The sequence below is a fragment of the Haliotis rubra genome, unplaced genomic scaffold (assembly GCF_003918875.1).
Source record: "Haliotis rubra isolate DU_JTF1 unplaced genomic scaffold, ASM391887v1 Scf718, whole genome shotgun sequence".
NCBI lineage: Eukaryota > Metazoa > Mollusca > Gastropoda > Lepetellida > Haliotidae > Haliotis > Haliotis rubra.
The window spans coordinates 312,758-333,648 of NW_025767433.1; the positions used below are offsets into that span (position 1 = coordinate 312,758).

Sequence of the window (20,891 nt, forward strand, 5' to 3'; positions counted from 1 at the left end):
ATAACCGATGACCTCTCAGTTAGATCACGTTGTGACGGAACTACTTGTTCATTCATAACAAACACGTGAATTTATTCATTCTACAACTTAGATGCATTGTGGGAATGTAAACATTGCGAACGTTGCCGTGTCGCTGTTTAATTGTGAGTCGAACTAAGACATTATATCCGTCGAAAAAACATAAACGCAATGTTTTCACCAGTGATGTTAGCCGAGTGAAGCAGATCCAAACCAAGAAACGGGGTGCTACGAAGTAGTTTACTGTAGGAGGCTGTACGAGAGGCGATGACAACTGACATGCATCGTGACGTCGGTTACCAAGGGGACAGACGAGAATGGTGTAGTGACGTCATTACAGTGTGACGTCATGCAAAAGTGTACTTCAGAACAAAATTCTTCCGCAACCTCTTTATGAAACCGGTTTCGGTTTGAAACAATAACAATAGCGAAAATACGCTATTTTGTCAATTCAATGCATGTAAGACGTGGGTTATAAATAAAATACCACACGAGGTCTCATAACATACGAATTATACGAAACTCGTGACCTTCCTATGGTTTCTGACCTCCCTTACACAAGTTTCGTATAATTCGTATGTAATGAGACCTCGTGTAGTATTCTCTATTTACGTGCCAGTTGGGACATATCGGACGTGTGAGTGAGTGAGTGTGAATTTTCCAACAATAACATGCTGGGAGACACCAGAATGGGCATTACACATTGTGAACCGAACCCCGGTCTTCGGCGTGACGAGCGAACGCTTTAACCACTAGGCTACCCCACCGCCAACAATAGAGGAACATATGTCCCACGCAAATGTCGTGTCCTTACCGCTGTATCAGAGTATTTCATCATTACGTTTCAACGTTTCTGAAAGGGCAATGTCCTCATCGTATCCCTACATCTAAAAAGACTGTCCAGAATATGCAGGATGATAATGTTATTGAGACATCAATAAAGTCATACACCATTAAATCAAAATGTCTTACAACAATCAGAGTGACAACATCCGACTATATATCAAGTCAAGGAAATGACATCATAATGAATGGGTGGACGGAATGATTGATAAAACAGTCCTTTAAAGACTTTAGATATAATGTTGTTTCGAAAATGTTCTCAAAGGGATCAGGGAACATAAACAAACATCGAGGGTACATCAACCCATGTTCCCCTCGTGACCAGTGAACAACGTATTCATCTTACCGAACACCTCGTTAATTTTGAATTGTTTGAAGCACGGGTACAAAACTGTTTGTGGCTATCGCTAGATTTTGCAGACAAAAAAAGAAAGATTTAAAGTTATCTCCCTTCCATCGATTTGCATTCGCAAAACATCGGTAATTTCCGTACATCAAACGTGATTCAATGTTATTCGAGATAAAGACTTACCTACCACGAAGAACCAAATGAGTTGCCATTGTCAGCGGGGTACATTGAAATGTTCCTCGTTTGTAAGCGGAGTACATTGAAAGTAATAGAAGAGGGCTTAGCCAATCAGAAAACGAAAGTTATATGTGAGGTAAGATAATAAAGGCTATAGAGACGCTTACTGAACGCTTACATGTCAAGTCAAGTACATGTTTTAATTTTTTTTCTGAAATGTTTGCAAACTTTATCTTCGTGGTGATTTCCACAGTGCACAGGCTGAACATGAACTTTTAAGATTATTTTTCTGTTCACATATTTTGTTAAATTTAATTGGAGTATTGTGCTGTATTTGTGCTGAGAGTATTTGCACATTGATTGCAACAGTTTGATACCTGCACTACAATTTCCAGGTGAGCAAGTGACATTTTGTTTGTATACATATATACATGAACTAGTTTACGATATAAAGATTTCGATATATCGATTAAACGTCCGTTCCCATCTTATAAAGTTATAATAATAATAGTCCATTTATCATAGGCATTGCTCCGTGCAATGCAATGCATGCTCGAAGCGCCCAAACAATCTGATTATTATTACCCCGGAAAACTCAAGCTGCCTGTAAGGCGCTAGAGGGTTATAGATACATGACCTATCCCACCGGGTACCTATTTCTGCTGGGTGAACAGAGGCAATTTTGAACAAATGCACTTGCCTAAGGTGAGACCACATGTATCATATGTGCTTCGTTGTGGCACAGGACTGAAGTCCTAGACACTCTCAGGAGCAAAGCTGCCAAACACGGTCACCCATCCAAGACTCTCCGCACCCGACGTTGCTTAACTTCACCTGATTTGCGATCTGAGCTCTACGCACCACTTTTCCAAGTTCCATGTTCCTTTTCCACCCTCATCACGTAAAATACCACTTGGTATGTTCTACTTTTACAATCGTGGTGGGGTAACCCAGTGGTTAAAATGTTCGCTCATCACGCCTAAACTCAGTGTTCATTTTCCCACATGGGTACAATGTGTGGGGTCCACTTCTGGTGTCCCCCGCCATGATATTGCTGGAATGTTGCTAAAAGCGGCGTAAAACCATACCCATTCTACATTAAGAGTACCTCATGTTTGATGTTCTCCATCATCTGTTGACACTCTGCAAGAAGGTCCTCCCACTTGTCTGCAGTGTAGCTGGTGGCGTGGGAACACGTACAGACAAACGTTCGCGACGCTTGGGTATTCTTCGTAAGAGCTTCTTGACTTAATAATTCTCCCTCACAGTAACGTTGTAGAGTCAGAACGTTGTAGACGGTAACAACACTCACAATCAGATACGTCTTGTTCTCGAAGCTATCCCTGTGTGAAACTTCTCTTATAACACAATGATGTTGTAGGCAGCAGCCAATTATATAAAGAAAAGTAAGAATGATTTCGATGTCAGTTTTAATCATTAGTCATATTGATCTGATTTTCACGCATGCAATCAATATAGTGGCTCTAATGTGAAAATGTGCAATACTTGTAAAATGGCTGAAATGAAATAAATATTTTAAAAAATATAGTGGCTCTCTAATAATTGAGATCAGGGGTACACATATATTAATTGAAATGAATGAATCATTTCCAAAGCAAGTTTATTAAAACTACTTATTGCATGACAAATTTGAAGGAAATCATTTGAGTAAACATTGTGTGGTTTCAGTAGGTGTTGAAGTAAAACTGTTTTGGACATCACATGCTAATTGGTTGCATTTACACATAAACATACATGGAAATGAATTTACTTGCACACCATTCTATTTGAAAGCAAATTGGTCAAACGTTTTAGCATAAAACATGTACAGTGGTTTATAACACCGGCAATGAGCTACCAGAAAGCATAACAAGGCCACCTCGATAGGAACAAAGGGGGCTTCCTGCAGTGTACCTAGGCAGAATGTTCTTCATCGTTTTCGTCTCTGATTATATTACAATACAGACAAAATACATATGGTAATGTTGACATCCATGATAATTGCATATATCACAATAAACTGCAAAGATGATATGGGGATACTGACATCCTTGATAAGTGAATATATATCAATACTCTACAAGGGTGATATGGTGATACTGATATCCCTGATAAGTGAATATATCACAATACTCTACAAGGGTGATATGGGGATACTGACATCCTTGATAAGTGAATATATCACAATACTCTACAAGGATGATATGGTGGTACTGACATCCTTGATAAGTGCATATATCACAATAAACTGCAAGGATGATATGGGGATACCGACATCCTTGATAAGTGAATATATCACAATACTCTACAAGGGTGATATGGGGATACTGACATCCCTGATAAGTGAATATATCAAAATACTCTACAAGGACGATATGATGATACTGATATCCTTGATAAGTGAATATATCAAAATACTCTACAAGAAAGATATGATGATTCTGATATTCTGAATAAGTGACTATATCACAATACCCTGCAAAGATGATATGGTGATACTGATATCCTTGATAAGTGAATATATCACAATACTCTGCAAGGATGATATGGTAATTCTGATATCCTTGACAAGTGAATATATCACAATACTCTGCAAGGATGATATGCGGATACTGATATCCTTGATAAGTGAATATATCAAAATACTCTACAAGAAAGATATTATGATACTGATATCCTTGATAAGTGACTATATCACAATACTCTGCAAAGATGATATGGTGATACTGATATCCTTGATAAGTGAATATATCACAATACTCTACAAGAAAGATATTATGATACTGATATCCGTTATAAGTGACTATATCACAATACTCTGCAAGGATGATATGGTGATACTGATATCCTTGACAAGTGAATATATCACAATGCTCTGCAAGGATGATATGCGTATACTTATATCCTTGACAAGTGACTATATCACAATACAGTGCAAGGATGATATGGTGATACCGACATCCTTGATAAGTGAATATATCACAATACAGTGCAAGGATGATATGGGGATACTGACATCCTTGACAAGTGAATATATCACAATACCCTGCAAGGATGATATGCGGATAGTGACATCCTTGATAAGTAAATATATCACAATACACTGCAAGGATGATATGGGGATACTGACATCCTTGATAAGTGAATACATCACAATACAGTGCAGGGATGATATGGTGATACCGACATCCTTGATAAGTGAATACATCACAATACAGTGCAGGGATGATATGGTGATACCGACATCCTTGATAAGTGAATATGTCACAATACAGTGCAAGGATGATATGGTGATACCGACATCCTTGATAAGTGAATATGTCACAATACAGTGCGAGGATGATATGGGGATACTGACATCCTTGATAAGTGAATATATCACAATTCTCTGCAAAGACGATATGATGATACTGATGTCCTTGATAAGTGAATATATCACAACATGGTATAACACGCAAGGTATAACACGCACATTGGCTGAGCGGATGTTGTCTTTACATGGAACAATGCCAGGGTGTAACACAGGGCACAGTGGGTGAGCGGTTCTTGTCTTCACACGGAGCAATGTCAGGGTGTAACACACGGCACAATGGGTGAGCGGATCTTGTCTTCACACAGGACAATGTCAGGGTGTAACACAGGGCACAGTGGGTGAGCGGTTCTTGTCTTCACACGGGACAATGTCAGGGTGTAACACACGGCACAGCGGGTGAGCGGATCTTGTCTTCACACGGGACAATGTCAGGGTGTAACACACGGCACAGTGGGTGAGCGGTTCTTGTCTTCACACAGAGCAATGTCAGGGTGTAACACACGGTACAATGGGTGAGCGGATCTTGTCTTCACACAGGACAATGTCAGGGTGTAACACAGGGCACAGTGGGTGAGCGGTTCTTGTCTTCACACGGAGCAATGTCCGGGTGTAACACACGGCACAGTGGGTGACGGTATCTTGTCTTCACACGGGACAATGTCAGGGTGTAACACACGGCATAAGGAGTGGCGGTATCTTGTGTTCACATAGAACAATGTCAGGGTGTTACACTCGGCACAGTGCGTGACGGTATCTTGTGTTCACATAGAACAATGTCAGGGTGTAACACTCGGCACAGTGGGTGACGGTATCTTGTCTTCACATAGAACAATGTCAGGGTGTAACACACGGCACAGTGGATGACGGTATCTTGTGTTCACATAGAACAATGTCAGGGTGTAACACACGGCACAGTGGGTGAGCGTATCTTGTGTTCACATAGAACAATGTCAGTGGGTGACGGGTGTAACACTCGGCACAGTGGGTGACGGTATCTTGTGTTCACATAGAACAATGTCAGGGTGTAACACACGGCACAGTGGGTGAGCGTATCTTGTGTTCACATAGAACAATGTCAGGGTGTAACACACGGCACAGTGGGTGAGCGTATCTTGTGTTCACATAGAACAATGTCAGGGTGTAACACACGGCACAGTGGGTGACGGTATCTTGTGTTCACATAGAACAATGTCAGGGTGTAACACACGGCACAGTGGATGACGGTATCTTGTGAACAATGTCAGGTGTCAACACACGGCACAGTGGGTGAGCGTATCTTGTGTTCCCACATGACAATGTCAGGGTGTAACACAGAATATAATGGACTGCATCTGGTAAATGTAACGTTATGTGTGTCATAAGTAGAGATACTACGTTGTTCATATGACTATTATGTTGCTTTCACATGTACCAGTAAATGACATACAAAAGAAAATCCCAGATGTTTACCATGAGACTCATAGAATCATAGTTGTCAGGTTTGGTTAGGGCACCCTAATGAACTACATATTAGTTTACATCAATGATAGATAATCAGGAAAAGTTCAAAATCCTTTCTTTAAATTGTAGAGGCCTAAATAATAATTTTAAAGAAAACAAGTATTTAGATTCCTAAGAAAAATGAAAGCACAGATGTTTTGCTTTCAAGATGTACATTTTACAAAAGAACAGGAACAATTAATTAAACAACAATGGGGTTATAATGAATGTTACTTTAGCCATTATAAAAGCAATGCCAGAGGGACTGCCATCCTCTTTAATAATGATTTTCAGTTTGACATTCTACAGATTGTAATAGACAAGAAGGAAGGTAAGTATGTTGCTTTAAAACTAAAACTAAATTAAATTGTATACTCACTAGTGAATTTATACGGACCAAATACTGACGATCCAGATTTCTATAAACATATTAAAACAGCTGTTTGGAATATGGAAAGTGAGAAGACAATAATCAGTGGAGACTGGAACCTAGTATTAGATACTGAGAAGGATACATATAATTATAAGCATATAAATAATCCTAAAGCTAGAACTGAACTTATCGAGATAATTGATTTGTTAGACTTAAAGGACCCATGGCGTGACATTCATCCTAACGAAAGACGGTTTACTTGGCGACAACCAACTCCTTTAAAGCAATCTCGTTTAGATTTCTTTTTGATCTCTCATAATCTAATGCACTCAGTCTCGGACACAGATATTATTCCAAGTATTAATTCTGACCAATCAATAATATCTATTAGAATCAATTCGGCACAACTGGAAAGAGGTAAAGGATTTTGGAAATTTAATAACTCATTATTGCACGATGCAGAATTCATTAGAATGGTTAAGGAAACAATAAGAGCTACTTTACAGAAATATGAAATCTCTAATCAGGAAGAGGAAGGTTTGAAGTATGAAATAAATAACCAATTATTGTGGGAAATGTTGCTACTTGAAATTAGAGGTATGACTATATTTTACTCATCAACAAGAAGAAAAAGAGAAATAAACATGAAACAGAACTTGAGGGTAAATTACAAGATTAGAAATTGAACTAGATACAGAGGAAAATATGACTGAAAAGGAGAATATATTGAATAAGTTAAATGAAATAAAAATAGAATTAGAAACAATAAATAAGGAGAAAAACCAATAAAGAAGTTGATTTCAAAACTTGTAAGAAACGATGGCTCTGTAATAAATAGCAAAGTTATATTCTAGAAGAAACAAAACGGTTTTACCAAAAGTTATACTCCAGGGAATAATGCACAGAAATTGATCTAGAGCATCTGTTTTCCGAGACAGATGTTCCAAAATTATCTCCTAAGGAATCATGAAATCTAGAAGGTAAAATAACGTACGAAGAATGTCTGATGGCACTGAAAAAATGAAAAGTGAAAAATCACCAGGACCTGATGGGTTCACTACTGAATTTTTACAATTCTTTTGGAATGATCTAAACTCTAAACTTATTTAATTAATTCCTTGAACTATTCTTATGAGCATGGTTCCTTATCTGTAACCAAGAAACAAGGGTTAATTACATGTTTGCCTAAAGCAAATAAGCCTAAACAACTTCTCAAATTCTGTCGTCCTATTAGTCTATTAAATACCTCATATAATGTTGCATCTGCAGTAATCGCTAATAGAATTAAACCAGTACTACCAACAGTCATTAATGAAAACCAAAATGGATTTTTCACAGGTAGATATATAGGGGAGGTTACTAGATTTATTTATGATATTATGGATTATACTGAAACATTATAGGTCCCTGGATTGCTATTATTAATAGATTTTGAGAAGTCTTTTGACTCAATCGATAGAAATTTTATTATGAATGTACTCACTTTCTTTAATTTTGGACCAAGTATACAAAAATGGATTTCAATTTTCCTACATGATATAGAATCATGTGTCCTCGCAAATGGTTTCGGAAGCTCTTTTTTCATGATTACAAGAGAATGGAGACAAGGGGATCCGGTCTCGCCCTATCTATTCATCTTATGTATAGAAATGTTTGCAATTATGATAAGAAAAGATAAGAAGATAAAGGGTATCAAGATGGGAAATATTGAAAATATTCTAGCTCAGTTTGCATACGATACTTCGCTAACACTAGAGATGGTACTGAAAAGAGTGTCTATGCAGTGCTTACTGTTTTAACTGTTTTTGCAAGGTTTTCTGGACTTAAAGTTAATACTGAAAAGACAAGACTAATATAGATCGGATCAAAAAAAAGATCAAGGTACAAGCTTTGCAAGGAGTATAATCTAGATTGGTCACAATTACAGTTTAATCTACTAGGTATCAAATTTAATGTTGATCTAGAATCTATGGTAGACATTAATTATTCTGACAAGCTTGGAAAAATTGAGAGAGAGATGAAAACTTGGGAATTAAGATTGTTAACACCTATGGGAAAAAATGTGCTGAAATCACTACTACTGTCAAAATTGAATCAAGCCCACCTGATGATACGATTCAATCTTTTCAGAAGAAATGCTTTAACTTTATTTGGAAAGGCAAGAAGAATAAAATTAAAAGAAAGGTTAAGACTACCATTGTTGAATATGGAGGTTTCAATATTCCAAAAGTAAATATATTTTGACAACTAATAATCACTTGCATAAGATTGAATACATTGATTCACCTATGTGTCCGTTTTGTAAACAGGTGCCTGAGAGTGTTATACACTTATTATGTGACTGTACCCATTCAAGCAAAGTGTGGAAAGAAATGGCTAAATGGTTAGAAAGGTTGGCTGAAGGATACATTGATTTAACACCAGAAAATACTATTTTGGGTTTTAAGGGGATAAATTATAATCTACTTAATGCCATTTGTCTCAAGGTAAAACAATATAGTTACAATATGAGCAGAAAAGGAGAAAACATAATTTTAAAAGCATCCAAAAAGAAATAGTAGGTTACTATCAAGCATGTAAATTCATTGCCTTTATAAACAACAATCAGTCCAATTGTTTTACATTTTGATCCTCTTTCCACACGCTATTTTTAGACTTGTAGCTTAATATTTAATTGTAAACCATAAAGAGTGTAGTTTAATGTTACAATGATTTGCCTTGCAGGTGATTAGAAACAGTCAAACATATAGTTGACGTTTTCATACACTGTACTTTGTATACTTATGTATAGGGAAACATCTGTTGAGAAATAACGGGTAATGTTAAATGACTTTTACCTTGCATGTTACCAGAGGTAGTCAAACATACACAAGTTGTAATTCGTATACAATACGAAACAACATTATGTACCGATGCCTACTTATGTAGTTATGCCCACTTATCTAAATGTAATATCTGCAAAGAAAGAATGGTCAATGTAACACCGACTAAGGTCCTATGCCAAACCTGTAAATATTATTTATTTATGTATGTCTTGTATATGTGAATATCTATTCATCATTATAATGTCATGTAAACATGCACTGGGAAATAAAAACGTGAAAATAAAAACAAAAAAAACAAAACACGTTGTTCATATGTGTATCAGACCATGGCTACCATGACTCGTGTAATATACCGACCGGCGAAGTCGACTTCAAGCACAGTCATATAGTCAAAGGTTTCACGGACCGGCGGAATGTTCTTCAGGGCCGGCTCTTGCCTTTATTTCTAAGGCACATTGACAGGACCGTCAAACAACCTGATATATGGTCATCCTCCACGGTCCTCCACACATCTTGGTGTTGTCCCCTGCACAGGGATAGTTGCACTCGTTGTCGGACACATTCATGTAGCCACTCTTGATCAGGTTTCCGCAGTAACATTCCGTTCCCACCTTTAAAACAAAACATGCGACTAACATATTCCCGCAGCTCTTTTCTTCGCATTGGACTTTGTTATTTTCTAATTCAATTTTGTTTTGTTTATTTCAATTGCATTATGGTATTTTCTGGTTTGTAGTTCATATTAAACCAACTGAGAACCTTACATGTACGTCCATATAGCCTTTACTGCAGATTTGTAACATACAAATTAGTCGTTCTATATTCTAATGCACAGTCCGGTGCAGTTTCTGTAATACGGAATGATATACTTTTGTATAGCTTAAATTATATCCTTTCGTAGACATGAGTTGAAGAATATGGCAATGTGAAGTGTTTGAGAAAACAGCTGGAACAGTTGTTTCAAACACACAGATGGTTTGCATGGGTATATGGAAATGAATTGATAAGAGTAAAATATATGGGAAGTGAAACTGATGTTAAAAATTAAATGCATAAAGAAGGACATAGGATTCAAAAGTTTGCTATGTACTAAGTAAGTAAGTATAATCCCCCTCCCACCTATATCAATAACGGATGTACCAAAATGACATTATAAGTTAAGCTGGCTACTTGCCAGGTAGGACGGGGTGATACGAAGTCAAACGGGACGTACCATCCCATACCACCTGCCAACTCATCATATTTTGCACACCTGCCCACTGTCTCGCATTTGGCGTGAACGTCACTCATTTTAATACAAAATCACGCTCTCAAGACCACACAATAAAAGCTCATGCAAATCTAAAATTTATCATTTACCTCTATTCACCGGTCTCTACAAATGTCCAAAAAGTGCTGAATTGTTTTGGGGCTTGGGAGCCACACACACTCACGCACGCACGCACGCACGCTCGCGACACACATACACACACACAGACACCACCCGAGACCCCCTGCCAGGACGCTATCCTGGACCTGTCCAGGCTTTGAGAAAATCCCACCCATTCGAAACATATTAGGTTGTCAGCAAATGGCCGAGTCACGAATTTATCACCCTTTGTTATTTTAGGTGCCAAAATGTTACAATACAGATATTCTTGAAACGTTGTTCTTGGTTATTAACCAATGAAAGGTATTTTCATATACCTAAAGGGTAATGTAACATATTATTATACCGCTCAAAGCAAAGTACCCCTCAGTTCTGAAATACAGCCCTTAATACCTACCTCAAGTCCCAAGAAGGAGTATCCATACTGGGTACAGTGAAATCGACACATGTCAATCGTCATAGTGCGGTTTAGCATGTGTTCATGAGGAAGGACACGATTTTCGTCATCCTGGTAGCAACCTCTATATACAGGACCTCTATGGTAAACGTAATACATCAACCTCTATATACAGGACCTACATGCTAAACGTAATACACCAACCTCTATATACAGGACCTACATGGTAAACGTAATACATCCACCTCTATATACAGGACCTATATGGTAAACGTAATACATCAACCTCTATATACAGTAGCTACATGGTAAACGTAATACATCAACCTCTATATACAGGACCTACGTGGTAAACGTAATACATCAACCTCTATATACAGGACCTACATGGTGAACGTAATACATGTACACTTATCAGCCCCAGTACATACAGGACCTACAAGACAACCATCAGACATTACTGGTTCACACAGCAGCCCTTATATAACAGAAAGTACATTCGTGGTGCTTTTGGTTTACTTGCCAAAAGGCGACGTAATGTTTAAAGAAATTTATACACCACAGATATTGTGCCCAACTGCAAAGTTGCCAGTCAAAATCACGGCACTTTTCAAATAATCCCAAAACACCAGGTGTGTACTTTCTTTTGACCTACATGACAAACATTAGACATTACTGGTTTATACAACATACGATATTATAGCACCACAAGCACTAGACATTACTGGCTCACATAGCAGTCCCTGTAAACAGGACCTACCAGACAAACATTCCTGGCTCACATAGCAGTCCCTGTAAACAGGACCTACCCGACAAACATTACTGGCTCACATACCAGCCCTGCAAACAGGACCTACTAGACAAACTTTACTGGCTCGCATAGCAGCCCCTGCAAACAGGGCCCACCAGACAAACATTACTGGCTCACATAGCAGCCCCTGTAAACAGGACCTACCAGACAAACTTTACTGGCTCACATGGCAGCCCCTGTAAACAGGACCTACATGACAAACATAACAGCCTCACATAGCAGCCCCTGTAAACAGGACCTACCCGACAAACGTTACTGGCTCACATAGCAGCCCCTGTAAACAGGACCTACCAGACAAACATTACTGGTTCACATGGCAGCCCCGGTAAACAGGACCTACCAGACAAACATAACAGCCTCACATAGCAGCCCCTGTAAACAGGACCTACCCGACAAACATTACTTGCTCACATAGCAGCCCCTGTAAACAGGACCTACCAGACAAACATTACTGGCTCACATAGCAGCCCCTGTAAACAGGACCTACCAGACAAACATAACAGCCTCACATAGCAGCCCCTGTAAACAGGACCTACCAGACAAACATTACTTGCTCACATTTCAGCCCCTGTAAACAGGACCTACCAGACAAACATTACTCGCTCACATGGCAGCCCCTGTAAACATGACCTACATGACAAACATTACTCGCTCACATGGCAGCCCCTGTAAACAGGACCTACCAGACAAACATTACTGGCTCACATAGCAGCCCCTGTAAACAAGACCTACCAGACAAACATTACTGGCTCACACAGCTGCCCCTGGAAACAGGACCTGCCAGACAAACATTACTGGCTCACACAGCAGCCCCTGTAAAAAGGACCTACCAGACAAACATTACTGGCTCACATAGCAGCCCCTGTAAACAGAACCTACCAGACAAACATTACTGGCTCACATACGTGTATGTGTGTGGTCTTGTGCATGGAGCTTAGGTCACAAATCAGGTGAATTTAAGCAATGTTGGGCGCGGAGAGTACTTGGATGGGTGACCGTGTGTGACAGCTTGACTCCTGAGAGTTTTCAGGACTTCAGTCCTGCCCACAACGAATCACATGCGAAACATGTGGTCTCACGTTAGGTGCATTACATACGTAATGTGCTGAGTCTAGATTACAGGGAAGAGGGGCAGGAGCTTCATGGATACACCCATTACCTGTGGTGGTCGGAGTAGTTATCTCCTCTGCAGGCGTGGTTGTCTCTTGTGCGTTTTCTGACATGATCTGCAAAATTTGTTACACGAATTCATAAGGATATATTTATAAAACTTGTTATGAAACTCTCAGACATGTTGATAGAGTCGACCTTTTCGTATCAACATGAGCAGTGTATGATTTGTAAAATCTAGAAAGTATACCTTTCGTTTCTTCTAACATAGAACATGAGTAAGTTAATGGCCAAACTTATTGTTGCTTGGTATGATCAGTAATAAGTTTACAAGCGAATGATGGCTTCTAGTTTTTATTATCTTCTGGATATTAAAATACAGAACTTCCGTTCACTTCAGCCATTATTCTGAAACTGATCATGACGGTATAGTCTAAAACTTATAACTGATGAAACGAAAGCAGTTATGTTCCCGGATTAGTGAGGTGTCGCTTTTCGCCAATGCATTTGGCTAAACAGGGACCTTAGAAGATAACACATAAAGGAAGCTAGCATGCTTGGAGTCAGAAACGTTTTTTTCCCAATAGCTTTAAATTAGGCTCTGTGGATAGTCAACTTCCAAGTGATAATTTCCTTGATAGCGGTGTTAGCACCAATACCGGAACGTCGCACTCATTGCAATAATGAAGCTGACTATCCATAGAACTTGGTTTTCCTTTCATCTTTAAAACTTCTAAAAGGCTTCTCTAAGATACACCCACTGCAACAATGACTTGACAGCGCAACATACAATTGGTTGTTTGGTTTATTGTTTAACGCTGCAATCCTTCCAGCTATATGGCGGCGGTCTGTAAATAGTCGAGTCTGGACCAGACAATCCAGTGATCAACAGCATGAGCATCCATCTACGCAATTGGGATACGATTATATATGTCAACCAAGTCAGCGAGCCTGACTAACCGATCCCCTTAGTCGCCTTTTACGACAAACATGGGTTACTGAAGACCAATTCTAACCCGGATCTTCACGGGTAAACATGCATGTAGGTGCAGTTCACTTTGCCATGACACAACAATATATACTGGTGTCATTCCGTGTACTCTCTCAGATTCTTCATGAGCAATTATCCCTTCGGTTTATTGGAGAGGGTCTGCAGGATCCGCTGTTGAGCCAAACCAAGAGAGGTTATCAGATGGTACTTATTGTTTCCCTGTCTGGCACTCGATATTAAAATGATACAACAAGGCCCAGGAGGCTCGTAAAGAGTAAACAGGTTCTGAGTCCGGTATGAAACACTAACGATCAATGTTAAACATAAAGTCAAAATACATGTTTTACTCTTAATCTGCAATGCTTGTAAACTTTACTCTTGCTAAATTTGCCAAAGTGCACGTGATGAACCTGAAATTTATATTTCTTATCATATTTTTGTTGAATTAACATGAAATTTATTGGTGTGCTCATTTCAGTCCTATTTGCACACCAGTGCTGACTGCAACTTTCGATATGTGACAGCCTCTGTCTGCATATTGAGGTACATTATCCAGGTGAGCTACATTATCCAGGTGAACTACGTTATCCAGGTGAGCTACATTATTCAGGTGTGCTACGTTATCCAGATGAGCCCAGGTGACCTACATTATCAAGGTGAGCTTATCCAGGTGAGCTACATTATCCAGGTGAGCTACATTATCCAGGTGAGCTACATTATCCAGGTGAGCTACATTATCCAGACGAGCTTCTGCTTATGTAATGTTAAATCCGGGACTAATTGTTCTTGACTCCCGAGACATAATTTCTAGGGCTGTGTATTGCCCCAAACTTTGTATTGCGATATATTGCGATACACTCTTCTGTATTGCGATACGTATTGCAATATATTGTGAAAGACCAGTTATTGAGATCTATCTACTTGGTAATATTCTTTTACCTTCAAATTGAATCGCAGTATATGTGATTAACCATTATGCATTGTATAGCTTCTTTCAAAGTGAATAGAAAGGAAAATCCAGAACATTCTTCTGTTTATATTTTTATATTACAACAGCAGGGATTGACACTCACTAAAAATTTTAACTGGCCCTCCGGGCTAGTGGATTTTGTATGTCACTAGTCCTTTCCAAAAATTATTAGCCCTTCGCTTTACTATAAACATAACTTTCAACAAATCTTTTTTTTTAATTATAACTGCTGTTCAAAGGAAACTTCACGCAGATACTAGTAAATGTATGATTTCTCATTTCATATATATGACAAATTCAACTGAAACTAGCTTACGCTATGTCCTCCATCGACCCACCCGTACTATTTATATACTTTGACTTCTGTAAACAGCAAAGGATGTTGAATTTCAAATAATTTAAAGAGTTAAAGAATTTACTGTATTACTCAAGAAAAATGTAATTGAAGTCACAATCATGTGACATGATCTTGAAGTGCACATTCTAATCAAACCGATGATTTATGCACCTTCATCTTTGAATAAAAGTATTATTAACATTACCTATTTCATGAATGATGTTTGGTACACATTCACATAAAGAAATGATTTAACAAAACAATCACGATGGGCAAAAGTCACTCTGTATCAGTTAGAGTACACTTTCTTTAGACTGAATAGAATAATGAAAAAAAAATGAAACATGAGAAACCTTATAAACCTTATAATAAGATAGAAGCCTACGTTTATCAAGGAAAATATCAGCTCGTGAAACATTATTGCTCTCTCATACACCATTTAAATTTTTTTGGTCTAATCCAACTGTTAATAAATTCTAAAGGTATGTTTATCATATTGTTCAAATAATACAACTTCAACTTAGATAAATTTATTTCTAATAGTAATACAAATTTACACATTTAAAATGTCTATATAAACCACCAACGAGACGTATTTTATTCCATTTTTAAGATGCCATAATATCCTCTTACCTATTTCTCTTATAATTTGATTTTTACGTAATCAGAAAATTATTATGTAAAGATTAATTAAATAATATGCATGGTCGCCCATTTCCCAATAACAGTGGCTTATCACCCCGTAACATGGGAAATGCTTCCGTTTTCCAATCTCCGTATGAACAACACTCTAGAAGATTCATTTGATCTCGTGTCTTGTTCCAAAGCTCTAATCATCAATACTATCACCGTTACCTTGCCAGGAGTATCTTCGCAGAGGTAAGAAGCGATTTTATTGGATAAAGATAGGTTCTAATGACGCTTTTTCGCCACAGTCTGCTATAAGGTTCGTGATTGTTAGAATTGTTAGAATTTCGTATTGCGGTTTACCGATATACCGGTAATACGGTGCAGCCCTAATAATTTCATTAATCAGTTAACGATATATCGGATAAACGCCATCTTTACAAATTCACGAATTCCACGAATTCACGCGAAACACCACTTGTCATTTAAAGTGAGTGAGTAAGTTTAGTTTTACGCTGCACTCAGCAATATTCCAGCAATATGGTGGCGGTCTTTATATAATCGAGCCTGGACCAGACAATCCAGTTATCAACAACATGAGCATCGATTTGCGCACTTGGGAACATTTACAGGAGGTGGTGGAGTAGCCTCACGGTTAAAGTGCTCGCTCGTCACACCGAGACCCGAATTCGATTCCACACATAGTACAATGTGGGAAGACCATGTTATATGTCACCCGCCGCCATATTGCTGGAATATAGCTAAAAGCGGCGTAAAACCACACCCACTCTACATTTAGAGTACCTGATGGTCGACGTTCTCCAACATCTGCCGACACTCAGCTAGAAGGTCCTCCCACTTGTCTGCAGTGCAGCTGGCAGCGTCGGAACACGTACAGACAAACGTTCGAGACGTTTGGGTATTCTTTGTAAGAACAGCTTGACTCAACAGATTTCCCTGACAGTAACCCAGAGTCAGAACGTTGTAGACGGTAACAACACTTACTATCAGTTTCATCTTGTTCACGTTTTCCTCCGATAATGAAACCAAAGGGTGAAACTTCACGCTTATAAGACAATGATGTTGCTGGCAGTTGCCAACAACAGAAACGTAACAATGATTTCGATGTCTTAATCATCAGTTATATCTGATTTTCACACATGCAATCGATATCGAGACACTCTAATAATTGAGAGCTGGGGTGCACATGTCTACCGTGTTGATTAAAATGAATAAATTATGTCCAAACCACAAAGCTTGTTAAAATGCCTGATGCTGCATGACTAATTAGAATGAAATCAGTTGAGTAAACGTTGTATGGGTTCTGTAAGTGTTGAAGTAACTTGGTCTTGACAGCAGATGTTGAAAATGTGTCCATAAAATGTGAAACACAACAATAAAGTGGGGCGATTTGTTTGTTTGTTGTTTTACGCCGCACTCAGCGATATTCCAGCTCTATGGCTGCGGTTTGTAAATAATCGAGTCCGGACCAGACAATCCAGTGATCAACAGCATCAGCATGAGCATCGCCTTTAGGGGTCGACGTGCTTTGGAATGCCCGACCTATTGTTTTGTGTGCCGTGTTAGTGTACCCCCCAATGGAATCGTCTGCCCTACTTATTTTCATAGAAGTAGTTGTTGCGCAACAGTTTGAAATGGCGGGCGAGCCAATGTTTACATTTGGGAAAGGGTGAAAGTTGAAGTCACAGTGGAGAAAATACTTCACTGACTGTCGAATCTGAACCCTGCAGAATCGAAGAATAGATCCTTTTCTGATCGACCAACAAATCAGTGTGGTAACTCATCAAACTAGTCAAAGACTGTTGTTGTTTTATTTTTATGACCGGCGAGTTTCGATCATGATTTCACGTACGTGCCTCTACCCTGGCATGCGACGAAAGAGTGACAGTGCTGGCCCAACGTAATGATTTGTGTACATGCGACTCATTTGGGATTCCTTGGAAATTGTATTCATCAGTTGGGACAGGATTGTGACCAAGATATTTTGAAAGTGTACGAACATAGATCACCAGCAGTGACACCCTTGCTGGGAAGCTGACAGAGAGCAGATTTTTGGTAGTTCAATTTCTGACATGTATTTTTTTAACAATGTAACAGGACATGATGGAGTATGAGTGGTATAAATGCGGTGTTTCGCCTAGCCGTTATCTTGCGAATTTATATACCATTTACCAGATAGGCAAATATTTATTAACGTTTTGCTGCAAATTTTGTATGGATAGGGATGTATTTTTACAAGGCTTTCTGATTTATAAGTTAGATATTGTTTGGTTTGTTTGGGGCTGTGCATTGTAATTGAGTTTGGATATTTTGATAATAGAATGTAATGTGATAGTGAGGTTTCCTAATAATTGTGAATGACAAACCATATAATTGTATTTTTGGAGATGAATAAATGTTTTATAAACATTTCCATCACGTCTGTTGCTTGATATTAGCCGTGTTGGTGGTCAAGCTGAAGTAGTGCGGCAGTGTTGGATACGTGTGCAGTGAAGCGGTCATGGAATCAGACTCATTGTCAATCCAGGATTGATAGTGTCTAATTTTATTGATTGTCGAATCAAATTCGCGTATTTCACGTAATCATGGTAGAATAAAACAATTTCATCTTGCTTAATGATTATGATGGAGATAGACATTCCAAAAACTAACCAGACGCCGTCAAACGTGATTGTCTTTATCACTTTATTGTTTCGTCTGTCAGTGGTTATAGATTGGGGAAAATAGAAAAGAACTAACCTTCATGAAGATGGCCCTTGGACACTTACTTATGATGTTACATTTTCTTTTCAAAATTAGGCTTCTTGGCCATACGTATCTGACCCTTGCGACGTGTCGTGCGATTCATGAATGCGCCCAATAATATCTATGAGCTTTGTATGTTATGTAGATGTTGTACCCCTAATTGCCTCTGATAGCACAAAGAAGAGCGCACGAGTGAGTTAGTGAGCACGAAATGGGCTTTATACATTGTACCCATGTGTGGAATCGAACCCGGGTCTTCAGCGGGACGAGCGGACGCTTTAACCATAAGGCTACCCCACCGCCCCGAACAGCCCCAAAACACTAACACATGCACGAGGACGAACGCAACTAAACATGCACGAATACGCACTTACTAAAACCCATATCCATGAACATAAACTCAGCGCACGAACGCAAACATGCCTTTAAAGATACGAAAGAACGCATAAACTGAAACGAACAAACAATAACGCACACACCAGAATATTCCAGGAAAATAACGACTGAAACACTAGAAATGGGGTTCACACATTGTACACACGTGGGGAATTGAACCAGGGTCTTCGGCGTGACGACCCAACGCTTAAACCACTTGGCTACTACACAGCCCTATTGTACATGAACAAGAAAATAATGGTGGAACGTATGATAAATGACAAGCCAAGAAATGAGTGTATAAGTTTTAATGACATAAATATATTACACTAATAATATAATTAGGTGTTGTGCTAACTTACGTAGCTGAGTGAGTGATTGCCACAGGGTGTACATTCAAGTGAAGCAGGAGTAAAATACCCCTACTGCGCAACACTGAGCGAATGGTATTTTATCAAGTCTTTTTCTGACATCAAGTCGACAAAGCTACTTTTCCAACGCTTCACTACAGTGTAAAACAAGAAGATAATTCGATAACGATGCAAAGCCAGTAACAATAGAAAGACAAATGACTAAGGCGATACTGAGTGAGAGAGAGAATATTAATGTCATGTCTCTGGACATGAAGGTCCGGGTTAGAATTGATCTTCAGTAACCCATGCTTGTCATTGGGTGGCCAGGCTCGCTGACTTGGTTGACATATGTCATCGTATCCCAGTTGTGTAGATAGATGCTTATGCTGTTTATCACTGGATTGTGTGGTCCAGACGCGATTATTTCCAGACCGCAGTAATATAGCTGGAATATTGCTGAGTGCGGCGTAAAACTAAACTCACTCACTTCTAACTACTAAAACACAAGGGGTCTGAGCGATGGTTGTTACTCCCTGGGGAACCTATTTCAGCTGATAATCGAGATTGTTGTTGGGTACATGGAGTAAAAACTGACTGCGTTGTGTTCAACTCGGTGTTTAAGGGACACAGGTAGGTGACGGAGGAAACAGGCAGTTTTTGTTGTTATCATCCCACAGCAAACCAGCGCTGCATGGTCTGTTGAATTTCCTTCCAAGAATGCATTCCACGTAGCCGTCGCACCGTTCGCACGACTGGTATTTCCCATTGCCCAGACCAGTGCAGTCCGAGACACAGGATGCTGGAATGAGATGGACATGAAATGCATGAGGTGGACATCCAAAACAAAGTACTGGGAACGTTATGCTTCCAGAAATGGGATTCACATATCTTGCCCATGTGGGGAATCGAACCCGGCTCCTTCGGCGTTACGAGCGAAAGCTTTAGTCACTAGCCTATCCCACCGCCCCCTCGACGAAAGCCGAAAATAACGGCGTACTGCAACATTCATTTATTCGTCCATGTAAATCACGTATGTGGTTAGCGAGTAAATTAGAGAGTAAATGTAGCATATTATGTAAATATATGTTGTTAGTACTGCTGGGGTAGTAGTACCAGTTGTAGTAGTAGACGTCGTGGTATAGTAGTAGTAGCAGCGGAAGTAAAGGTAGAAGAGAGACCGTACGCGGTTGTGCTATTAGCATTAGCTGTGATGGTGGTTGTGGTAGAAATCGGCGTGGTGGTAGTTGTAATATTGACAGTATTAGTAGAGGTCGTAGCAGTAGTGGCTGTAGTCGTAGTATAAGTTATGGTAGTAGATGACGTCAAACATGATCCAGTGCACGTCAGCCACGTTACATACCACATACATACACACGCCACACACACTCACTAACACGTCAGACACACT

The 20,891-nt window shown here is 39.1% G+C and overlaps 2 protein-coding genes across 3 annotated transcripts in view; one reads left to right on the forward strand and one right to left on the reverse strand.

The window, feature by feature from the left end:
- Positions 1-2,809: 2,809 nt before the first annotated feature.
- Positions 2,810-5,799, forward strand: LOC124259321. The gene is made up of 2 exons (XM_046693443.1): positions 2,810-3,700; positions 3,872-5,799. The coding sequence occupies exons 1-2, from the start codon at positions 3,364-3,366 to the stop codon at positions 4,924-4,926; spliced, it is 1,392 nt and encodes a 463-aa protein (XP_046549399.1). The 5' UTR covers positions 2,810-3,363; the 3' UTR covers positions 4,927-5,799.
- A 3,855-nt stretch (positions 5,800-9,654) lies between these two features.
- LOC124259331 (WSC domain-containing protein ARB_07867-like) overlaps positions 9,655-20,891 on the reverse strand; it is a 28,424-nt gene continuing 17,187 nt past the window's right edge. Inside the window, exons 5-6 of one of the 2 annotated variants that reach the window (XM_046693454.1) lie at positions 11,144-11,280; positions 9,655-9,988 (exon numbers count right to left, since the gene is read on the reverse strand). In XM_046693454.1, coding sequence (XP_046549410.1) covers positions 9,845-9,988; positions 11,144-11,280 — 281 coding nt within the window. In that variant the 3' untranslated portion in view covers positions 9,655-9,844. Of the gene's footprint in view, positions 9,989-11,143; positions 11,281-19,901; positions 20,283-20,891 lie in introns of those variants that run through there. The other variant, XM_046693455.1, reaches the window with a different exon arrangement.